General features: G+C 42.8%; 2 protein-coding genes across 2 annotated transcripts; one reads left to right on the top strand and one right to left on the bottom strand.

Moving 5' to 3' along the window:
- The first annotated feature begins 1,031 nt into the window (after positions 1 to 1,031).
- LOC146683288 (progranulin-like) lies at positions 1,032 to 3,299 on the top strand. Its single transcript, XM_085445923.1, has 5 exons — positions 1,032 to 1,184; positions 1,319 to 1,396; positions 1,544 to 1,846; positions 1,980 to 2,153; positions 2,950 to 3,299. Exons 2-4 carry the CDS (start codon positions 1,319 to 1,321, stop codon positions 2,145 to 2,147), a joined length of 549 nt encoding a protein of 182 aa, XP_085302049.1. The 5' UTR covers positions 1,032 to 1,184; the 3' UTR covers positions 2,148 to 2,153; positions 2,950 to 3,299.
- LOC146683287 (uncharacterized) lies at positions 3,211 to 5,708 on the bottom strand. The gene is made up of 2 exons (XM_085445917.1): positions 3,760 to 5,708; positions 3,211 to 3,511 (listed from the first exon to the last, which is right to left on the bottom strand). Exon 1 carries the CDS (start codon positions 5,659 to 5,661, stop codon positions 4,486 to 4,488), a length of 1,176 nt encoding a protein of 391 aa, XP_085302043.1. The 5' UTR covers positions 5,662 to 5,708; the 3' UTR covers positions 3,211 to 3,511; positions 3,760 to 4,485.
- Between the last annotated feature and the right edge of the window lie 14,384 nt (positions 5,709 to 20,092).

Here is a 20,092-nt window from a genome sequence, read left to right as displayed (position 1 = left end):
GGCATTACACAGTAGCCTAGTAAGGGAATATATGGTTTAAATAAACTGCTACGACTTAGTGAATTATTCAGGATTAGTCATTAGCTAACATTAGTGTTAGCCTGCTATTACCAGAGAATGGTAAGATTAGCATCAACGTCTTATTCCACATTACATGGATTATATCTATATTTAAAATATACAGAGATTAGTTGGCATACACTCACTCCAGAGGGCGACTGAGAGTGATGCACAACCACGGTGATCCCTCTATCTGCAGATGTGCACTGACTTTTGAAAGCAAAACAAACAAACAAAAAAAGTGAGGAAGTGAGAGTGATTTTACCTGTTTTAGACATTTGTACGTTTTTTCAAGGAGTAAACTATCTGATTCGTGAAGCTGAACTTGAAAAATTGTGCATAAATACCGCACCAGTCTCGTAACACTTTCGAGGCACGTTTCTCTCTATAGGTCTGTGTGTACTCAGTTATGTGTTGGCAGTAGTTTGCGAGCACCTGAACAGAAACTGTGGATCAGGATTTAATGAAATGCAACAACTTATAACACAAAGAGAAGCCTCATGAAAGGAGAACTGAAGCACAAGTTACAATGTTTTGTATCGTGGTCGTGAGCGAGGGTTAGTATAGTTCGCTAGAACTGGAAGTAACTAAAAGTAGCTAACAAAAACTATATTTTGTTTATATATATATGTATGTGTGTGTGTGTGTGTGTGGAGAGAGCGGATGAGAAACATCTTATACTTTGCTAATATGGGCACATTTTTTAACACGTGAAACAATTAATATTGTAAGTGAGAGTGCAGTTAGAACAAGATAACTTGCAGAAGGGCTACTTCTTACTTTTATTTTGTTATTATTTTACAAGCAATTTTAATTGAGTGCGAGGTGTCTTTGAGTGTTTTGAAAGTCTAAAAATAAACTCTTCTTCTTATTATTTATTTTTTACTTTTATACTTTAAGTACATTTACAAGTGTATACTTTTTCACTTTTACTTGCATAAATAAGTTGAATAAGTACTTCAGTGTCTCAGTCACAGGACACAGGGGTGTCACGTGAAGTGAAACTTTCATTTTTGTGCAGTGGGAGTGTCTGACCTCTAATATAAAGAGCAGTGTTTGATACCACAGAAGGGAAATAGTGAAAGGCATCACAGGAAGCTGTTGAATTTCTTCACTATCTAAAGGTAAAGGTTACAAAAAAGTTTACTTCTTCTACGGTGAATTATGCTTTTGTGTTAGTGTTACATTAAAGTTACAAAGTCTGACCTTGATACTCCAAAGAGACAAAATCTACAGTCATTTTGCTACTGTCTTCCAGATGTTGACGATCACTCTGTGTTTGTCATTCGGTGTGTTTCTGTGGGGATTTGCTTCATGCTCTATCGCATGTCCTGATGTGAGTACTTCCCCAAACAATGCCACCTGCTGCAAGGCTAAAATCAGCTTTGGCTGCTGTCCTCATGCACATAAAAGTCAGAAACTTTCCACCAGTGCAGTAACTTGATTGTTGGTTGTTAAAAGTTCTGCTGGTCTTACTTTGCAGGCCATGTGCTGCGCCGACCTGCTCCACTGCTGCCCTTCAGGATATCGCTGTAACCTGGTTACCATGAATTGTGAGAAATTAGACCAGCCGTGGCTGACCATACCCATGGTGAAGAAGGAGGCTGCGGAGCAACCAAACACCCCTGAACTGCCTGGAACTCCACTCCAGGAGCTTAAAGAGAGCCACGTCCCAGATCAAATAAAGAAATCAATGGTCCACTGTGACAGTTACACCTACTGTCCTGATGGCACTACTTGCTGCAGACACCCACAAGGAGGCTGGTTCTGTTGTCCCTACTCTCCTGTGAGTCAGCCTAAATATTCTTGTGCAATAAGACACATGATTGTAATAAAATTCCTTTTAGCTTCCACTGCCATGAAACAAGTTTGCAGCTATAATAATTATTCTTTTGAGAGACTAAAAGTGTTTCTTGCAGGGCAAATGTTGTCTGGATGGCTACCACTGCTGTCCAATTGGATTTGACTGTGACCGAACCTACCAGCACTGTGTGAGGGAAAAACTCACATATCCTTTCCTCCGCAAGCCAGCACTACCTTCAGGACCTGCGTCCTTCATCCCATCTTCAGAGGAAGACGACAATTAGAAGAAGGTAGGAAACGCCACACTCTAACCACCTTCACATGTGGAGAACATCCTGGGATAATTTCACTCACTGTTCAGATCAAATTTCAAGGCTACATTTTAGACTTTCTTTGTTTACTGGTGTTATATCAAATGATGGCGTGCACATCTGATCACCAACCAGGATTGAACAACAGCTAAATATACTGATAGTTGTGGGTTTGATCATTTATGTTGACAGACTACTGTGACATGATGAACCTGCTCTAACCAGCTGTTTCTTGTCCTGATGAGGTCATAGAGTATTATTACCAAATTTGGATCTTTCAGCTCTGCGTAGTATTTCTGCATCGTTTTGCAGCCTTGAAAGATTCCTATAAATCCAAAGTATGCTGGCTTCCCAAAACACACAGCAGACAAGCTAATTCAGCTACTAGCCTGCAAGCATAGTGAAGCATGTAGCAGCCCAAGGACCAGAAATCACAGCTTGTTTCTGTGGCCCCTTAGTGGCCAAATAGAAAACTTAGGGCACAGGTGTCGAACTCCTGGCCTTGAGGGCCAGAGTCCTGTAGGTTTTAGATGTGTCCTTGATCCAACACAGCTGTTTTAAATGGCTAAATTACCTCCGCAACATGTCTCGAAGTTCTCCAGATGCCTGGTAATGAACTAATCATTTGATTCAGGTGTGTTGACCCAGGGTGAGATCTAAAACCTGCAGGACACCGGCCCTCGAGGCCTGGAGTTCGACACCCCTGACTTAGGGAGAAACTTAGTGAGATGACTATAATATGTTGTTCTAACACAAAGACTTGCACTAATTTCAGGCCCACTGGAGAAAGAGTCACCAGTCATCTCCACAGACCAGCTAAGCAAACTTTTCACTGAGGTCATCATGTGTTGAAAAGGCCTAATCCCTATTGTAGAAATAGGGAAATCATTAATGATTTCAAGCTAATCTCAAATCATCTTATCGTTTTTTAAATAATGAAAATGTGTTTTTCATCTATTCCATTCTCCTATACTGCCTATGTGACTGAGTGTCAGTGAATATAGACCAGTATGATGTTACGATGGTGAGGTGAAAATGTTTTGATTTGTTTTATGATTTTTTCCCATTCCTTTGTATACTTTTGTCCAGCTTCACCAATAAAAAAATCATAGCGTCTTCTTCCCAGCTGTGTCATGCAGTCATTTATTTATCATCTTTTCACGTCACAGTTTGAGTGCCCATGAACACCTCAGCCTGCCCAATACCAGCCCAGCATAATGCATTTGTGCCGTTACGGGTGCATGTCTGATGCAAGGGCGTGAACACCTTTCTCATATCACCACTCTGAAGACCGATGGGCGTTGTCAACAGGTTTACTGACATTCAAAAGGGTAAAACTAAAAACAAGACAAAAAATACAGTCAAGACATACATAAGCGTAGCATAACATACATTTATACACCGCAGTACTAATACACAGCATACGTCTAATTATATAAACTTTTAAACAACTACTGAGGCCATCTCAGACGACCTCCGACATCGCGGATAGCTAGCTTAGCACCGAGATTAGCTTTACGGTCAAATACTGCGCTAGCGGCAACATAATGTACAAAAACAAGTTGTAATTTAACTAAGTACATACCGGCGATACAACCGTAAACCAAAGATGTAGACAGTAAATTTTCCGACAGGACACCATAAGCCGTGTGCCGATATGTCTCTCTTTCTTTCGCTCGCTTCCTTTCCTTGAGCTGACTTCCTGTTCAATAAAGTTGTTTCAAAACAAACCATTTCTACGGTGCATTACTTGAAACGACCACAGAGGGCGCTAAAAACATAACTAACAACGTACTGGGAATAATATTTTAGTGATACAGAACACTCCCCGCCTGGCGTGAATAAACGCCACGATTAAACGTTGAAGAAAACAACACGTTAAGAAGGCACCAAGGGTACGATCTCTGAGATAGGTCTGGTCAACACCTTTGTACCATCTGATTTAACTACCTTAATTTCCATGGTACGTATTTTACCATCTTTACTTGGGAACACCTTAGTTATGAGACCAAGAGGCCACTCATTTCTTGGCACTCGACTGTCTTTGAGTACCACAACATTTCCTAAGCTCACGTTAGGCTGGCTAGACTGCCATTTGCGGCGTGGCTGTAGGGTAGGGAGAAACTCTTTCCTCCATTTGTCCCAGAAGATGTTCGACAGGTGCTGAACCTGGCGCCACTGATGTTTGTAGAGGTCTGATGCTGTGAATTTTTCAGCTGGAGCCTGAAGGGGTGCTACCGTTTGAGTCAGGAGAACAGCTGGAGTCAAGATAAAGGGGTCACTTGGGTCTGATGAAACCGAGACGAGGGGTCTACAGTTTATGATAGCAGCCACCTCTTTTATTCTGGTTGACGCTTCCTCTTGTACGTCGTGAAGACACAAACCACGGACCAAACACATCTAAGCCCACATTCGTGAACGGGGGATCCGTTGTGAGACGGTCTGGAGGGAGGTTTGACATTTTCTGTGTGCTCAAAGGAGCACGAAGTCTTTTGCAGGTAACACAATGATAGATGATTGTGCTCACTTTTCTTTTACCGCCCACTATCCACCATCCTGCGGAGCGAACGGCTCCTTCTGTGAAAAGGCGACCTTGATGCTGGGTCTGCTCGTGGTAGTGCTTTATGAGAAGCGCTGCAACATGGTGGTGGCCAGGAACTATGAGAGGGTTTTTCTCACCTTGGCTAATGTTTGAGTCTCTGATGCGACCACCTACTCTAAGGAGTCCTTCTTTGTCCAGATAGGGGTCTAAGGTTTTGAGATGACTGGTTTTGGGTAGTTTTCCATGTTTTTGCACACACTTGATTTCTTCAGCATACACGTCCTGCTGTACTGCTCGAATGACAAGGTTCTGAGCTTGCTTTAACTCATCCACAGTAAGTCCCGTTTCACAGTAATGCCAGCCATTACAGTGATTGGCTTTGCCTGGTGGTGATTTGAAGTTGTGGATGACATGTATTAGTCTAGAAAGAGCACGTGTGAGGGATTTCCAGGTAGAAAACTTGGTGAATCTGTCTGAGCCCAGTTCTTTAGTTGAGGCTGTTGTTTTGAGTGCGGTTACCTGAGGTCTTACATCTGCGTCCATGTTGGGTTCTACAAGGTCATAGGAGTCATTTGGAGAATTCTGAATCTGATGTAAAAGGTCAGGGCCGGTGAGCCAGTTACTAAGCGGCAGCTGGAATGCAGGAACAGAACGAGTGGCGTGATCTGCAGGGTTCTGACTGCTAGCTACATAGTGCCACTGGCATGGCTGAGAAGATCTGCGGATTCTAGTCACACGATTACTGACATAGACATAAAATCTTCTAGACTCGTTGTAGATGTAACCTAGGACTACTTTACTGTCTGTGTAGAAAGTAGTGTGATCTAGTTTACAGTCAAGTTCATCTGAGATAAGATCTGCGAGCTCAACCGCTAAAACGGCAGCACTAAGCTCTAATCTTGGAATAGTCTGATCTGGGCGTGGTGCTAGCTTAGCCTTACCCATTACAAAGCCTACTTGACTGTGTCCTTCTGCATGTGTCACTTTTAAATAGGCCACTGCAGCTATGGCTTTGGTAGATGCGTCTGAAAAAACACACAACTCTTTTTTCACGGCTGTTGAAGGGGAAATGTCTGTGTATGCTCTGGGAATGGTCATGTTAGGCAAGTCTTTGAGTGAGTCTTTCCACTGTGTCCAAGACTCTTCCATTTCGGGAGGGAGTGGAGCATCCCAGTCCCCATTTTCAGCTGTAAGTTCGCGTAGAATCGACTTCCCCTGTATGGTGACTGGTGCTACAAAACCCAGCGGATCATAGAGACTGTTTATTGTTGATAGAACACCTCGTCTGGTAAAGGGTTTTGACTCATCAGATACTTCAAAGGTGAAGCGGTCTTTACTTAGGTCCCAGAGGAGACCTAGGCTACGCTGCATGGGCACCGAATCACTTTCGAAGTCCAGGTTTTTTAGATTTTTGGCATGATCTTAGTAAGTAAGTAAGTAAGTAAAATTTATTTATATAGCACATTTCACAGATAAAAATCACAAAGTGCTTTACAGTAAGATCAGACATACAAGTAAAAATTAATTAAATTAATTAAAAGCCCGTTTGTATAAAAATGTCTTCAGCTGCTTTTTAAAGGAGTCAGTAGAGTCTAGACAGCGTAAAGACAACGGCAGAGAGTTCCACAGCCTAGGTGCCAGTGCCTGAAAAGCTCGATCCCCACGTGTTTTAAATCTAGTACGTGGGACCACCAGTAGCCTCTGACCTGAAGACCTAAGTGCTCGGGATGAAGCATGAGGTTTCAACAGGTCAGAGATATACTGGGGAGCTTCACCATGAAGAGCTCTAAAAGTTACAACTAAAATTTTAAAATGAACCCTAAAATTTACAGGCAACCAATGAAGAGAAGCCAGAACTGGAGTAATGTGTGACCTCTTGTTTGTACCAGTTAAAAGTCTTGCCGCTGCATTCTGTACAGACTGAAGGCGATCCAGAGCTGATTTGTTAAGACACGTAAAAAGACCGTTACAATAATCCAATCTTGAGTCGGGAATGCCTCTAGTACTTCCTTCCTGTTTGCTGCTATTTTATGCAGTCTTAAGTTTGAGTTTGCAAGTGCGTCTCGGGTTCTTTGGAGTAGAGATATGGCTTTTTCAACAGTAGGTAGAGATTTGAGTCCGTCATCAACGTAGAAGTCACGCATGACAAACTGCTTCACATCTGCATCGCAGTCCGGTTCAACGCGTTGGACAGACTGGTGCAGGCCATATATGGCTACTGCTGGCGATGGGCTGTTCCCAAAGACGTGGACCGTCATTCTGTACTCCACAACTTCTTTGGAAATGTCGTTGTCACGGAACCACAAGAAGCGTAAGTAGTTCCTGTCTTGCTCTCGCACGTTGAAACAGTAAAACATCTGTTCGATGTCTGCTGTGAAGGCAACGGCTTCTTTTCTGAAGCGTATTAGGACCCCAAGCAATGAGTTATTAAAATCTGGTCCTGTTAACAGAACGTCATTCAGGGATACGCCTTCATACTTGGCGCTGCTGTCGAAGACGACCCTGATCTGCGTGGGTTTACGGGGATGGTAGACACCGAATAATGGCAGATACCAACATTCCTCATCCTCTTTTAGTGTAGGGGCGATCTCTGCATGTTTGTTTTGGAATATTTTGTCCATGAAGGTGATGAAATGTTCCTTCATCTCTTTCTTCTTTTCAAAGGTGCGAAGAAGAGACATTAGGCGATTCAGGGCCTGTGGTCTGTTGTTAGGGAGCTTTCGGCGTGGATTTTTAAATGGTAAAGGAGCTGTCCAACTGTTATCTGTGTCTTTTGTTAGTCCTTCCTCCATTATTTTTAAGAAGGCATTGTCCTGGATGGAAGGTGAGATGTAGTTGTCATTTCTGGTTTGTTTGAACACATTACATCCTAAATGATCAGGTTCACAAGCACTGTCTGCCAGCTGGGAGCTGAAGTTGAGTGGAACTTGTATCCCACAATGTTTCTCTTTTATGTTGAAAACATTAGGACATGGCTCGAATGCTGTGGGACGTCCCCTTTCAGTTGCATTTGTGAACAGAGTCCTTACTGCAGGAGTTCTGTGGACGTCACCTAAACACACGTTTCCTACTATGACCCATCCTAGGTCCAATTTTTGAGCATAGGGTGCGTTGTTAGGGCCACTTATCTGTTTGCGGACTTTGTGAGCTCTAATGACATCCCGTCCAAGAAGCATTAGTATGGGGGCGTTAGAGTCCAAGGCAGGAATGAGGTGAGCCACTGACTTTAGATGGCTGTGGTGTCTAGCTGCACTGGGTGTGGGGATCTCGTCTCTGTCATTTGGGATATTTTTGCACTCAATTAGGCTAGGCAGTGAGATGTGGACTGAACCATCTAAAGCTGCCACTACATAACCTGTAGCTCTTCTACCCATTGTCTCTTTGGTACCTGCACGTCTTAAGCGAGTAAGGGGAACTAGGGCCGCAGTCATTAAACAACTCGAAGAACTCCGGACGTACTAGTGATCTGTTACTTTGTTCATCATGGATGGCATAAAGCCTTACTGCTTGATGTGGGTGGCCTGCTGGGTAGACATTCACGAGACAGATTTTAGAACATGAAGTGCCTGCTTCATTCACACCACAAACCTGAGTGCATTTAGAAGTGATCTCCTCTGATTCAGTGGTGTCAGGCTCCCCGCCATGCTCTGCTGCTGGTTCGGTTTCTTTTAGCCAGGGAGCTGGTCCTGGGTGGAGAGCCGTGCAGTGCTTCTCATCGTTGCACTCGGAACACTGTACCTTGGCTTTACAGTTCTTTGCTATGTGTGAAGATGAAGCACAGCACCTGAAGCAAAAGTCATTTTCTTTTAAGAACGTTTTCCTATCTAACAGTGTTTTCATGCGAAATGCTCTGCACACTGCGAGAGGATGGGCTTTCTTGTGAATTGGACAAATCTTTTCACCATGTACAGTTTTGTTTGGGAACCTCTGTGTGTCTGAACTAGTGCGAGAGATGACATCAGTTTTGTGCACAGAAATCTCTTTTTGTCTGTTTGCCCTCCAAGATAGTTTGTCTGGTCTGGGTGCATCAGGTGATGGTGTGAGGTTAAAGCTGGGGTCGTTTCTAGCATCAGCTTCTTGTGCAACAAAGTCTACTAGAACACTAAATGGTGGGAAGGAGACACATTTTGTGCATTTGTAGTTGGCTCCTACCGTAATCCACCTTTCTTGCAGGTAGAAGGGAAGTTTTTGGATGATTGGATTTACTCCTCTTGCTGTATCTAGGAACGCGAGACCAGGGAGGTCTCCTTCAGCTTTAGCGCACTGCACTTCCATGAGCAGGTCACTAAATTTTCTCAGTTTTGCAAAGTCTTTGGATGAGATTTTTGGGAATGCATCAATTCTTTTAAACAGTGCATCCTCGATCACTTCAGCTGAGCCATAACATTGTTCAAGTCTGTCCCATATCATGTTGAGGCCATTGACTGGGTTGTTGATGTGTATGGCTCTGAGTTGTTCTGCATGTTCAGCCGATTCCTTGCCAAGCCATTTTAACATCAAGTCCATTTCTTCACTTGCCGTTAGATCTAACCCGCTTATAGCATTTTCAAATGAGTGTTTCCAAGCTCTGAAGTTTTGGGGCTTGTCATTAAACTGGAGCAGCCCTGTTGCCACTATTTCACGACGAGCAAAGTATCTGATGAAGTCACTCACATTTGATTCTCTAGGCTCTTTGTATAAAGGCCTAGCATCATGGAAGCTAGATGCTGACACCTGATTTGACCAATTGGTACTGTAATTTTTATTAGCATGGGGAGAAGGGGAAATGACTGGAGTTTTTTGGCAACAGTCAGGATCATCTGTTAGACCAATTGGAATTTTTTGTGGGTCATTTTCCTTTTTAGGGCTTGGTGGCTGATCACAGGTGAGCTCTGATTTACTTTGTGTTACATTTTCATTTTGTGATTGTTGAAGAGCAGCATCATTTTCTTTTCTCACAAATGTAGATTGGCCAATGACATACTGTTTAGTTCGTTCTGCTGTTACTGAGGGACAGATGTTGCTGCGCGTTTCTGTCTGTGTGGCAGCAGCTGCTTCTAATGACTCTGCTTCAGCAATGGCTGAAGCTACATCTTTTTCATGCTGTAAATATTCGATGGATGCCTCGACTTTAGCTTTTGCTACTTCTATTTGTGCTTTTTCTACCTTCAAATCCATTTCTTTAGCTGCGAAGCTGAGCCGTGCCTCAGCTTTTGCTCTGGCTTTGGCTGCTGCAGAACCTGTAGAGGAGGCACACGAAGCTTCGGACCGGGTCTTGAGGGATGACGCCTTGCTGGACATGCTGGAGTTGATTAGACGACTGCTGGCTCACTGCTGTATGTTGCTCCCAGGCGTAGTAGTGGTCAGCTTCACTCTAGTGTGCGATGACTGCGTTATCTTTGTTCGTGCGGATGTCGCCGTTTTACTGTGCCGTTACGGGTGCATGTCTGATGCAAGGGCGTGAACACCTTTCTCATATCACCACTCTGAAGACCGATGGGCGTTGTCAACAGGTTTACTGACATTCAAAAGGGTAAAACTAAAAACAAGACAAAAAATACAGTCAAGACATACATAAGCGTAGCATAACATACATTTATACACCGCAGTACTAATACACAGCATACGTCTAATTATATAAACTTTTAAACAACTACTGAGGCCATCTCAGACGACCTCCGACATCGCGGATAGCTAGCTTAGCACCGAGATTAGCTTTACGGTCAAATACTGCGCTAGCGGCAACATAATGTACAAAAACAAGTTGTAATTTAACTTTAAGTACATACCGGCGATACAACCGTAAACCAAAGATGTAGACAGTAAATTTTCCGACAGGACACCATAAGCCGTGTGCCGATATGTCTCTCTTTCTTTCGCTCGCTTCCTTTCCTTGAGCTGACTTCCTGTTCAATAAAGTTGTTTCAAAACAAACCATTTCTACGGTGCATTACTTGAAACGACCACAGAGGGCGCTAAAAACACATAACTAACAACGTACTGGGAATAATATTTTAGTGATACAGAACAGCATTACTTGAGGAATAAAGTTGAACAAACCACATATTGATTTTCAAACTCTGTATATCAATGTATGTTTGCATGTTCCAGTATTAAAACAAGAATTGCTGATTTTAGTTTGTGTGCTGGAGGAGGAAAATGGTGGCGCAGTCTACACGGTGGATATGGACGTTACTTTTATTTTTATTGCACAAAAGGAGGACTATTGTGTAGTGGAAACTACATCCAGGCCAGAAACAACTACATTACGCTGCTAACACAACTTTGTCTCTTTGTAAGCACCTGCACAGATAGCATTTTAATGTTAAGCTACGCAAGAACCCAGAGAGATGTTAAAGCTGACAATATGTGTAATACATTAAGTTTTTTGAGTAATGGCTCCAACACTGATTACAACAAAGAGGGGAAATCTACACATACATAAACAAAGCATGCAATTAACTTGCAAAAATTAAATGTTATTGATATATTGTTTAGTGATGGTGGTGACTCAACGAGAAGCCAACGAGAAGCCAATGAGAATTAATAAGAGAATAAAAAAAGGAATTAAATCGATAGGTGATATCTAAATGGAATCAGAGTCGCTAAATTCTTAATTTCAATTTCCATCTGATCAGAACACCACAATTGTTCCAGTTTTTATTGGAAATTATGCAGTTTAATGTCTCACTGCACCCTGAAATGAAAGCCCAGTAAATCAGTAAATCAATTTATAGAGAAAGATGTATTATAAACTTTTGTGTCATCAATGTAGCCACATTTGGCAGATATAACCGCTGAAAACACCCATGACTTTCTACAATAGAAATCAAATGTTCTTCAGAAAGTTCTTCCCATATCTGTTGCAGAAGTTCCCATAAATGTGTGGAACTTGTAGGTTACTTTGTTTTCACTCTTCTGTCCGTTCATCCCAAACCAGCTCGATGGGGTTTAAGTCTGGAGACTGTGCTGAACACTCCATGTTTTCAAGCTTATCATCTTTTATTTTTTCCTGAGGTAGTTCTGGCCTGGCTTGCACTTATGTTTTGTGTCATTATCTTTCTGTAGGATAAACCCCTGACCAACTAGGTGCATACCAGAGGATATTCCATTATGCTGCAGAATGCTGTTGTAGTAGTTTTGGTTCAGGGTACCTCTCACTCTGTACCACCCAAAAAACCCAGACAATTACACTTCCTCCTCCATATTTGATAGTTGATGCCACACACTGTGGAACCATCCTTTCACCTACTCAACAGCATACAAAGATCCTGTGTGATGAACCGAAGATTTCAATTTTTTATTCATCAGTCCATAATAGCTTTTTCCAGTCTTTAGTAGTCCATTGCAGCTCAAAGTCCTATCTTCACAGTTGAAACTGAGACTTGATTACTACGACCACTATTAAGCTGTGCTTGAAGCTGCCTATCACGCAAGCTGTTAACTCTCAGAAACTTCTCCTCTGATTCAGTTGTGGCTTTGGGTCTGCCAGACCTCTTCCTGTCAGAGATTGTCCCAGTTTCTGAGTGCTTTTTGATGGTGAAGGAAACTGTACGCACTGACACCTTGACTTTATTTGCAGTTTCTCTGTAGGAAAGACCTACATTCTTAAGTGTTATGTTGTCTGTCTCTCATCTATTGTTAATTGCCCTTTTCTCTGCATCAGCTTTGGGTAACCTTACCTTTGTTTTAACCTCTGGCAATTCACCACTTACCTTTGTACCATTACAAGCTATTCATTGGAATTGAAGTGCAATAAATAACTGGCAAAATTGTGTTGTTCTAAAACTTTTGAACGTGTTGCAGTAAAAGCTTCTTAGTAAGTGTTACAACTGCTATAATCCAAGAGAGAGAGACAGGAAAAATATTCTGCAGACGAAAACTTCATCATGACAGAAAACAAAACAACAATAAAAATCCTTGTTGGTCTTGCAAGCCTAAAATGCTTCTTGCAGATCTGTTGCTGTTAGCTTCTCCCATGTTATGTTCACTCTTCTGAAACTCTCTGCTGACACCTAGTGTGGAAAATGCAGAACAACATCAGCGCTAATGGAATAAATCTGCCCCTGCTCACCCATTCAGAGCATACATATTTGAGTAGGTGTGGAGTTCATATCTGAACCAAATATTACATCAGTGCCTCACAAAGTTGAAAAAAGCCAGTCAGCATATTTCAAGCTTCCATGTAAATGTTGGTGACTCTCTCTCTCCCCTTTTTTTCTTTTCTTTTTCCTTTAAAGAGGGAAAAAACAGGGATGTCTCCAATGTGAAGAGGAAGCTGTAGTGATGTAGCAAGTTTTAATGATTTTTCTGTGCAGTGTAAAGAGACAGGTTCCTACAGATTTTCACTGTAACTGTTGCATAGTGTAGAAAGTGCTGATTTTGATGAGTTGGACCATTTAGAAGCACTTCTTAATTCTAAACTGCACATTGCTGCACATTTCTTGCAATAACACATCAGAAAAAAAAACATTGCCATACTTAATGTGCAGACAAAATGTTTATTACACTTCATTCTTACTCTGATGTATTAAGTTCCTTTGCAAGGCATGTACTTCTAGCTAACATTTCCAGCTAATTTTGGATAAGAGACAGAGTCTACTGTCCCCACCCACTGGTAAGGATTGTGCATAAATTGTTTAACCCTGTAACACAAGGTGTGTAATATGAGTTTAACACACGAGTTTCTGAGTGTGATACCTTACCCTAACCTTAACCTTCTCATATGGTTCAGCCTGCTTAAGATAAACAAACTGGGAGCAGTTAATTGCACAAAAAATCCAGATCTAGAAACAATTATTAATAAAAAAAAGTGCACATATATACATATACATATATATATATATATACATATATACATATACACATATACACATATATATATATATACACATATATATATATATGCATACACACACATATATATATATATATATATATATATATATATATATATATATATATATATATATATATATATATACATATATATGTATTTTATTTTTTTTTTTTTTTTTACAATCCTATAAAAGCAGCTGTTCCAACTCAAACACTTGTACTGATTTCAGGGCCAGTGTTGTGCAGATGGGCAGCACAACAGTATGGATACAACTGTGATCTTTCCTTCTTGAAACTCAGAAATTCTTACTCTTGAGATTTCTTGGGGCCACATAAACAATATTGAGACACGATGTTGAATGTTGAAACAGTTTTTTTTGTTTTTGGAGCTAATATTAGTTTAGTCAAGATTTGCTGAAGAATATTGCACATAGTGCGACATCTGAGACAGAATCAGATCACAAGAAGACAGTCAGTGGATAAATGAATAGATATGAGGATGAATACTCGTTAAAAAAAAAAAAAAAGATAGGAATGTGAGTTTTCATCTATTGGTGTGACTGGTTGCCAGATCAGACTGCTCTGGGCATCAAGAAGTCCAAGACTGTAAGATGAAAGATTTTTTGTTTTGTTTTATTCTTTCTTTACTCCTTTATGTGTCACCAATACAAATATAACTGAGGGCTGACCAGATCAAGTAATAGACATGCTGAATTTGATCAAGTATACAAGTCAGGCACCACAGCCGGGTTTCTGCGGGCAGCAGCACATTTGAATTATTGAGAAATGAAGAAGCTGTTAGAGCAACACACTTAGATAAGGAAGGAGGAGGTAAAGTTACGGTAAAAAGAAAATACGGAAGTGAATCAAAGACAGGTCCCATTTTACAGTCAACACTGAAAATAATGTAAAACGGCTTTAATGAAATGCAACAGCTCATAACACAGAGAGACGCCCCATGAAAGGAGAACTGACAGAAGCACCAGTTATCATGTTTTTTGCTGTCATCACGGACGAGGGTTATTATAGTCAACCAGAAATGAACTAAATGCTTAAACTAGCGGTGAAAAAACATTTTAGTCAAAACTACAATAAATAAATGTCAAATAGAGAGAAAATGTCTTATAGGCTTCACCAGTATGACCAAATTTATGAACACTTTAAGCAATTGACCCATTGGTCCATTTATTTATTGAAAACCACATCTCTACATGTCAGGACATGGTTATGAAATCAAATCCAGAGATACAACAGATTTCAGTGGAAATATAGTAAAGGGGAGAGGGTGGCACGGTGGTTAGCACTGTTTCCGCACAGCAAGACGGTCCTGAGTTCAAATCCACCATCAGGCCGGGGTCTTTCTGTGTAGAGTTTGCATGTTCTCCCCGTGTTTGCGTGGGTTCCTTCTGGGTACTCTGGCTTCCTCCCACCATCCAAAGACATGCAGCTTGTGGGGATAGGTTAATTGGATAATCCAAATTGCCCATAGGTGTGAATGTGTGAGTGCAAATGGTTGTCTGTGTCTCTATCTGTTAGCCCTACGACAGACTGGGGACCTGTCCAGGCTGTACCCCGCCTCTCACCCTATGACAGCTGGGATAGGCTCCAGCACCCACGCGACCCTGAAAAGGATAAGCGGAAGTGAATGGATGGACGGACGGATGGATGGATATAGTAAAGGGGAGTTAAGCCTGCTTCCAGAGATGATAACCAACTACATATGGTAGTAATTTAAAGGAAAGATGTAAATATGACAGAAAGCTGTTTGAGGTGAAAGGACAGATCCCTTTCATTTTGACATGTTCCAATTGATATTCGTAGATAAGCACTACTTGACGTGACTGCTGGTTGCTGTTGCAGCTGATTATAGAAAATCCTTTATTGTGAAATGGTTTTCAGAGACGTGCTCTTTCCTGAAGCCAAGAACAAAAAGAGAAGCAGTGAGAAAAAGAAGAAATACACTGTGTTATATTCGTTATAACTTCCCATTTCAAGTTACAGCCCACAAAGTGGTTTTCTTGGATAAAGCGATCTTGTATATTAATTGAAAGTCAAATCAATTGCTAAAATGCAGAATATTTTCTTTGCAAGGCACCATCTCTTGCTAGTGCCACAAAAGTTAGACAACAATCCCTCTAACCAGCAACTACCAGTACATATCTTTCTGTCCTTTTTATACATTACTGGTCACCAAGATGCAGTTCTGAACACAGGACTGAAGTCCACAATTTAGCGATCTTGTTTGATTCAGTAAAAGGACTAGATGTTACAATCCCTGATAATGTATTGCTTTAAATGCAGAAAATCTTACACATCATTGTGTGCCTCAACTAGCGGTCTTTTACCCAAGCTAATCTGCCATTTTTTCTTCCTTGGTTAGGTTTAGGGATTAGAGATCTGATCTAGATTATCATATTAGCTCTCAGCGAAGGCGGTCGCACTTTTCTCCTCTCCTCCTCACCCTTATCTTCCCTGCTTAGCCTCTATGTCCTTGTCTTGTCTTGTGTGCATTACTTTCCCTGGAATAGCCTCCCACTGTCGTTCTCTAAAACCTAAAAGAGACACCCTTTTCTCAACGAGAAATCTGGGCTCGGGAGAGCCTGAGTGCCCTGGAGGGACTTTCCCTGCCAGATACACGATGGACGGGTGGCAGAACTGGAGGATCATGTGCCTGGCGGGACTGTCGATCGAGGACGCTGAAGATATCTATCTATTCGGAACCATGATAACAGGGTTCATGCTGATCGGAGTTGGCTTAGCCCTGGTTTATCGGAGAAATAAGAGAGCGGAACCGGCTGTTCAAACCCCCCCAAGGCTGCCCGCTGGAATCGAAATGGAACGAGGCGCAACCTCTCACAACGAACGTAATATGGTCAACACCTTGGAGACGCTTACAGCTGCCGTGAAGGCTCAAAACAACACCATTGAGCGTATGAGGGGAAACATCAGAGAGAGGCCTGCTCAAAATGAGACCCTTGAGCGACAGTTGGAAAACATCGCGGAACGGATCACTGCAGTTGTGAGGTCTCAGAATCAAAAGAATGATAACACCATGGAACAGAAGTTTGATACCATCATGGGGAGGCTCGCGACTCTCCAACGGGAGATCGAGAGGCCAGTGTTGGAGTGTTAAAGAGCAGCCTGAAAAATTCTCCTGGGCTGCTCGCATGGAAATGAACAAAACCAACATAAACATTGCGGATCCCCATCACGGCGCCAGCTGCAGGCCCAAGGCTGGAGCCGAACAATCACTCCCTGATAATGACTGTGTTACGGCTATTCTTCCCATCCCATGCAAGGACACCTGGATTGGCTGGAGGACTGTTTACTTAGCCTGATAGGCCGAAGGACACTGTCTCAGCTGAACTATGGACACGCACACACACACACTTACACTGATAAGCACTCACTCATCCCCCCACCCTTTCCAACGCCTTCGATGCTTGTGCCCTACCGGGGAAGATAGCAGTCAACTGGACCAGCACAGACGCTGCAGGACCGGATGCGCTGTCTACACCGGCTCTCTCTTACCCTTTACCCACCCCTGTTGCTTGTCTTGTGTTTCTATGGTGTATTGATAGTCATGTGCTTTTGTGCTGAGGTGTTTTTTCTGTTATCAAACTGTTCTCTCACTAGGAGCTCAGTCTGAGTGGAGTTTTTTTTCTCCTCCTCTTACCTCATGTAGTGTATTTTTGTTGTTTTTTCCTATCAGCCTACCTTTCTGACATGTCTGCCCAATGTGATGTTTGTGTAAAGTTGGTCAGAAGGTTCCTTTGTAAGTGCGCATGCGCCATTAGCGTGCTGCCTGCTGTAACCCTAATTTCCCTCGGGATGAATAAAGTATTCTGATTCTGATTCTGATTCTGAAGATTTGGGACACATCGTCAGTAGTGCTACTTGGATTCATTGGGTGTTTCGGTCAGTATCACTAGACACCCTGATCCAAGGAGGCCCTGCCAGGGTTGATCAGGTGTGCCACTGGTTTATGTTAAATTGTTATTTCTCTTCTTTCTTGTGTTTAGTTTTCTACAGTTTATTTTCTTCTGTCTATTCACTGCAAGTGAGAAATAATACTTAACTCTTTAAGATTTATGGAGCCTCACTTCTTCAAAGGGATAGAAAAGGTGATAGAGAGAAGTAAGACAAAAGGGATAAGACAGGAGAGAGCAGAGAGGAGAGCCGGAAGGGGGGCGCCCAATCTGGCTTCCCACACCTCCCTGCCAAATCGGGCTGTACGCTCTACCTTCCCACTGCCTCCCAGAAAAGGGAAGAAGAGCAGAGGGAAGAAGAGCGGAACATTTTTCTTTTCTTTCATTCCTCCTTTTGGGTTTACTACAATAAGGTTAACTGCACAGTCCCCAGGAGGTCCTGAGCTGTATCAGTCAACCAGCAAAATTTCTAATGTTATGTTTTAACCTTTTGACACCCCTTGTTGAAGCAGGCCCACCATGGGTTGATCAATCCTGGGCGTGTGTCTCACGGTTAGCTGACTGCCTTAGCTGCCCAAGTGATGTCAGCCCTTTTTAGCCATAGCCAGTGACTGGTCCTCTCAGCAGTGTTAGCTAATTCTCTTATAGCCTGCCATTGTGCCTGTCCTCTGATCCCAATCTCTCTAAGTAGTTTTGCTGTTGTACTGGCAACAAAGCCCCTGCACCCCACTTCCACTGGGCGCACCTTGATCTTCCAGCCTCTGTTCTCTGCCTCAGCTGCCAAGTTGGCATACCGCAGCTTCTTACGCTCAAATGCTTCCTCAATTGCTTTCTCAATTGCTTCCTCCCATGGTATTGTCAGCTCAATGACGTATGCAAGCTTTTGGGAGTTAGACCAAAGGACGAGGTCTGGTCGCAGAGTAGTTGTTATGATCTCTGAGGGAAAAATTAGCCTCTGATCCAAGTCCACTTGCATCTGCCAATCCCTGGCAACCTTCAGCGGGCCCAGGTCCGGGGTTGAGGGGCTTGTCCTCGGCTTGTCTCCCTCCCGGACAAATGCTGATGAAAACTGACGCTCCTCTTGGTTCGTGAAAGGTTGAGCATTGATGGATTTTCTTTTGCACTCAACTTTCTCGGCTAGACACCTGGTTGTGTCTCCATGTGTATCTGCCTTGAGTAAGGCTAGTCCTACAGCCAACCAAGATGTGCTTGAGTGTGGCTGTACACAGGGGGAAGGCTGGGTCCTTTCCAAGCCACAGCTGCAGATTTATTGGGGAAGGTAGCACATCGTATGTCACTCGGTTGATGAAACTTAGTCTATTAGACTCCATCTCCAGATTTCACTCCATGAGAGTTTCCTCTTTTCAACACTCTCCCAATTCATCCAGCAACCCTGCTTGGCCAGCGCTCTGGCATGTCTGGCTGTTTCCTCCTGTCAACACACCTCCTTCACCATCATTTTTTGACGTTCGGTTACAGATGCCTGTTGCCACCAAACAAATCCTCCTCTGTCCTGCGGACGTGACCCACCACTTCCTCCCAATTGCTCGGGTGGGAGCAGTGCCTCTCACTATGGGGTCCCGGGAGTCCGTGAGTGACATCTCAAACCTCACTTTTGCACATTTAAACTCCTCTACTAGACAAGGGAGAGGCAATGACAGTATCCCATCGCTATAGAGTGCAACGCTGCTGAGGCATTTGGGAAGTCCGAGCCACTTTTTAACGTAGGAGCTCACTAGCCTCTCTAGTCGACTGGCATGATTGAGTGAGACCTCGGACATTGTCAACTGCCACAGTAGTCTGGGTAATAACCCAAACTGGAAGCACCAGAGCTTCAGTTTCCCTGGGAGTGCAGTGTTGTTAATCCGCTTGAGTTCATTAGCCAAGTTCTGCCTTAGTTGTTCTAGTTGCCACGTATCATTGAGGTCTGCATTATACTACCGCCCCAGGCTCCTTAAGGGCTTCTCTAAGACTGTTGGAATTGGTTCTCCACTGATATAGAATTGCTCGGCTGTCAGTTTTCTTTTTATGATGGAGATGCTGTGAGATTTACTTGGCTTAAACTCCATTCTTGCCCATTCGATTTTTTCTTGGAGCTTCTGTAGCAATCGCCTACATGGTTTTGTTGTTGTAATGATGGTCATGTCATCCATGTAGGCTCTAATGGGCGGAAGACGAAGGCCACACTTGAGTCTCTCACCTCCCACTACCCACCGAGATGCCCGCATGAGGCGAAATTGTGGAGCCTGCCATGACTCCAATTCCCAGGTGCTGCCAGGCTGTGGTGGTTTTCTCAGCTGTCACACAAAACTGTAAATCCTGAAAGTAGGTCTTGACCAGTCCTGTGATGTGGTTTGGTATGCTGAAATAGTTCAAGGCCATCCACAAGATCTCGTGTGGAACTGACCCGAAGGTGTTGGCAAGGTCTAAAAAGACCACATGCATTTCCAAAACAGGCTTCTTAGTGTAGATTTAAGACATGGGAACTGAGTGACTATTTCCCACCACTGGAAATCTTTCAGATATCAAACCGACTTGAACATAAATGGAGGGAAAATAACAAAGACAATCCTATTGGTGCATCCACCACTGGTGCTTATTGCACACAATGGCACAAAATAGGCAGAAAT

The sequence above is a fragment of the Copadichromis virginalis genome, linkage group LG22, assembly GCF_057382275.1.
Source record: "Copadichromis virginalis isolate Kocher_CV1m ecotype Utaka linkage group LG22, C_Virginalis_male_GT1.1, whole genome shotgun sequence".
Taxonomy (NCBI): Eukaryota; Metazoa; Chordata; class Actinopteri; order Cichliformes; family Cichlidae; genus Copadichromis; species Copadichromis virginalis.
Note: the sequence above shows the minus strand (reverse complement) of the source record. Positions and strands in the feature narration are given on the sequence as shown.

What these genes read in the sequence shown, in the direction of transcription:
- LOC146683287 (XM_085445917.1), bottom strand. Translation starts at nt 5,661, where the DNA reads ATGGGTAAGGCTAAGCTAGCACCACGCCCAGATCAGACTATTCCAAGA.
- LOC146683288 (XM_085445923.1), top strand. Translation starts at nt 1,319, where the DNA reads ATGTTGACGATCACTCTGTGTTTGTCATTCGGTGTGTTTCTGTGGGGA. An exon ending in GCTCTATCGCATGTCCTGAT is followed by an intron (nt 1,397 to 1,543) that starts GTGAGTACTTCC and finishes CTTACTTTGCAG; the next exon opens with GCCATGTGCTGCGCCGACCT. An exon ending in TCTGTTGTCCCTACTCTCCT is followed by an intron (nt 1,847 to 1,979) that starts GTGAGTCAGCCT and finishes TGTTTCTTGCAG; the next exon opens with GGCAAATGTTGTCTGGATGG.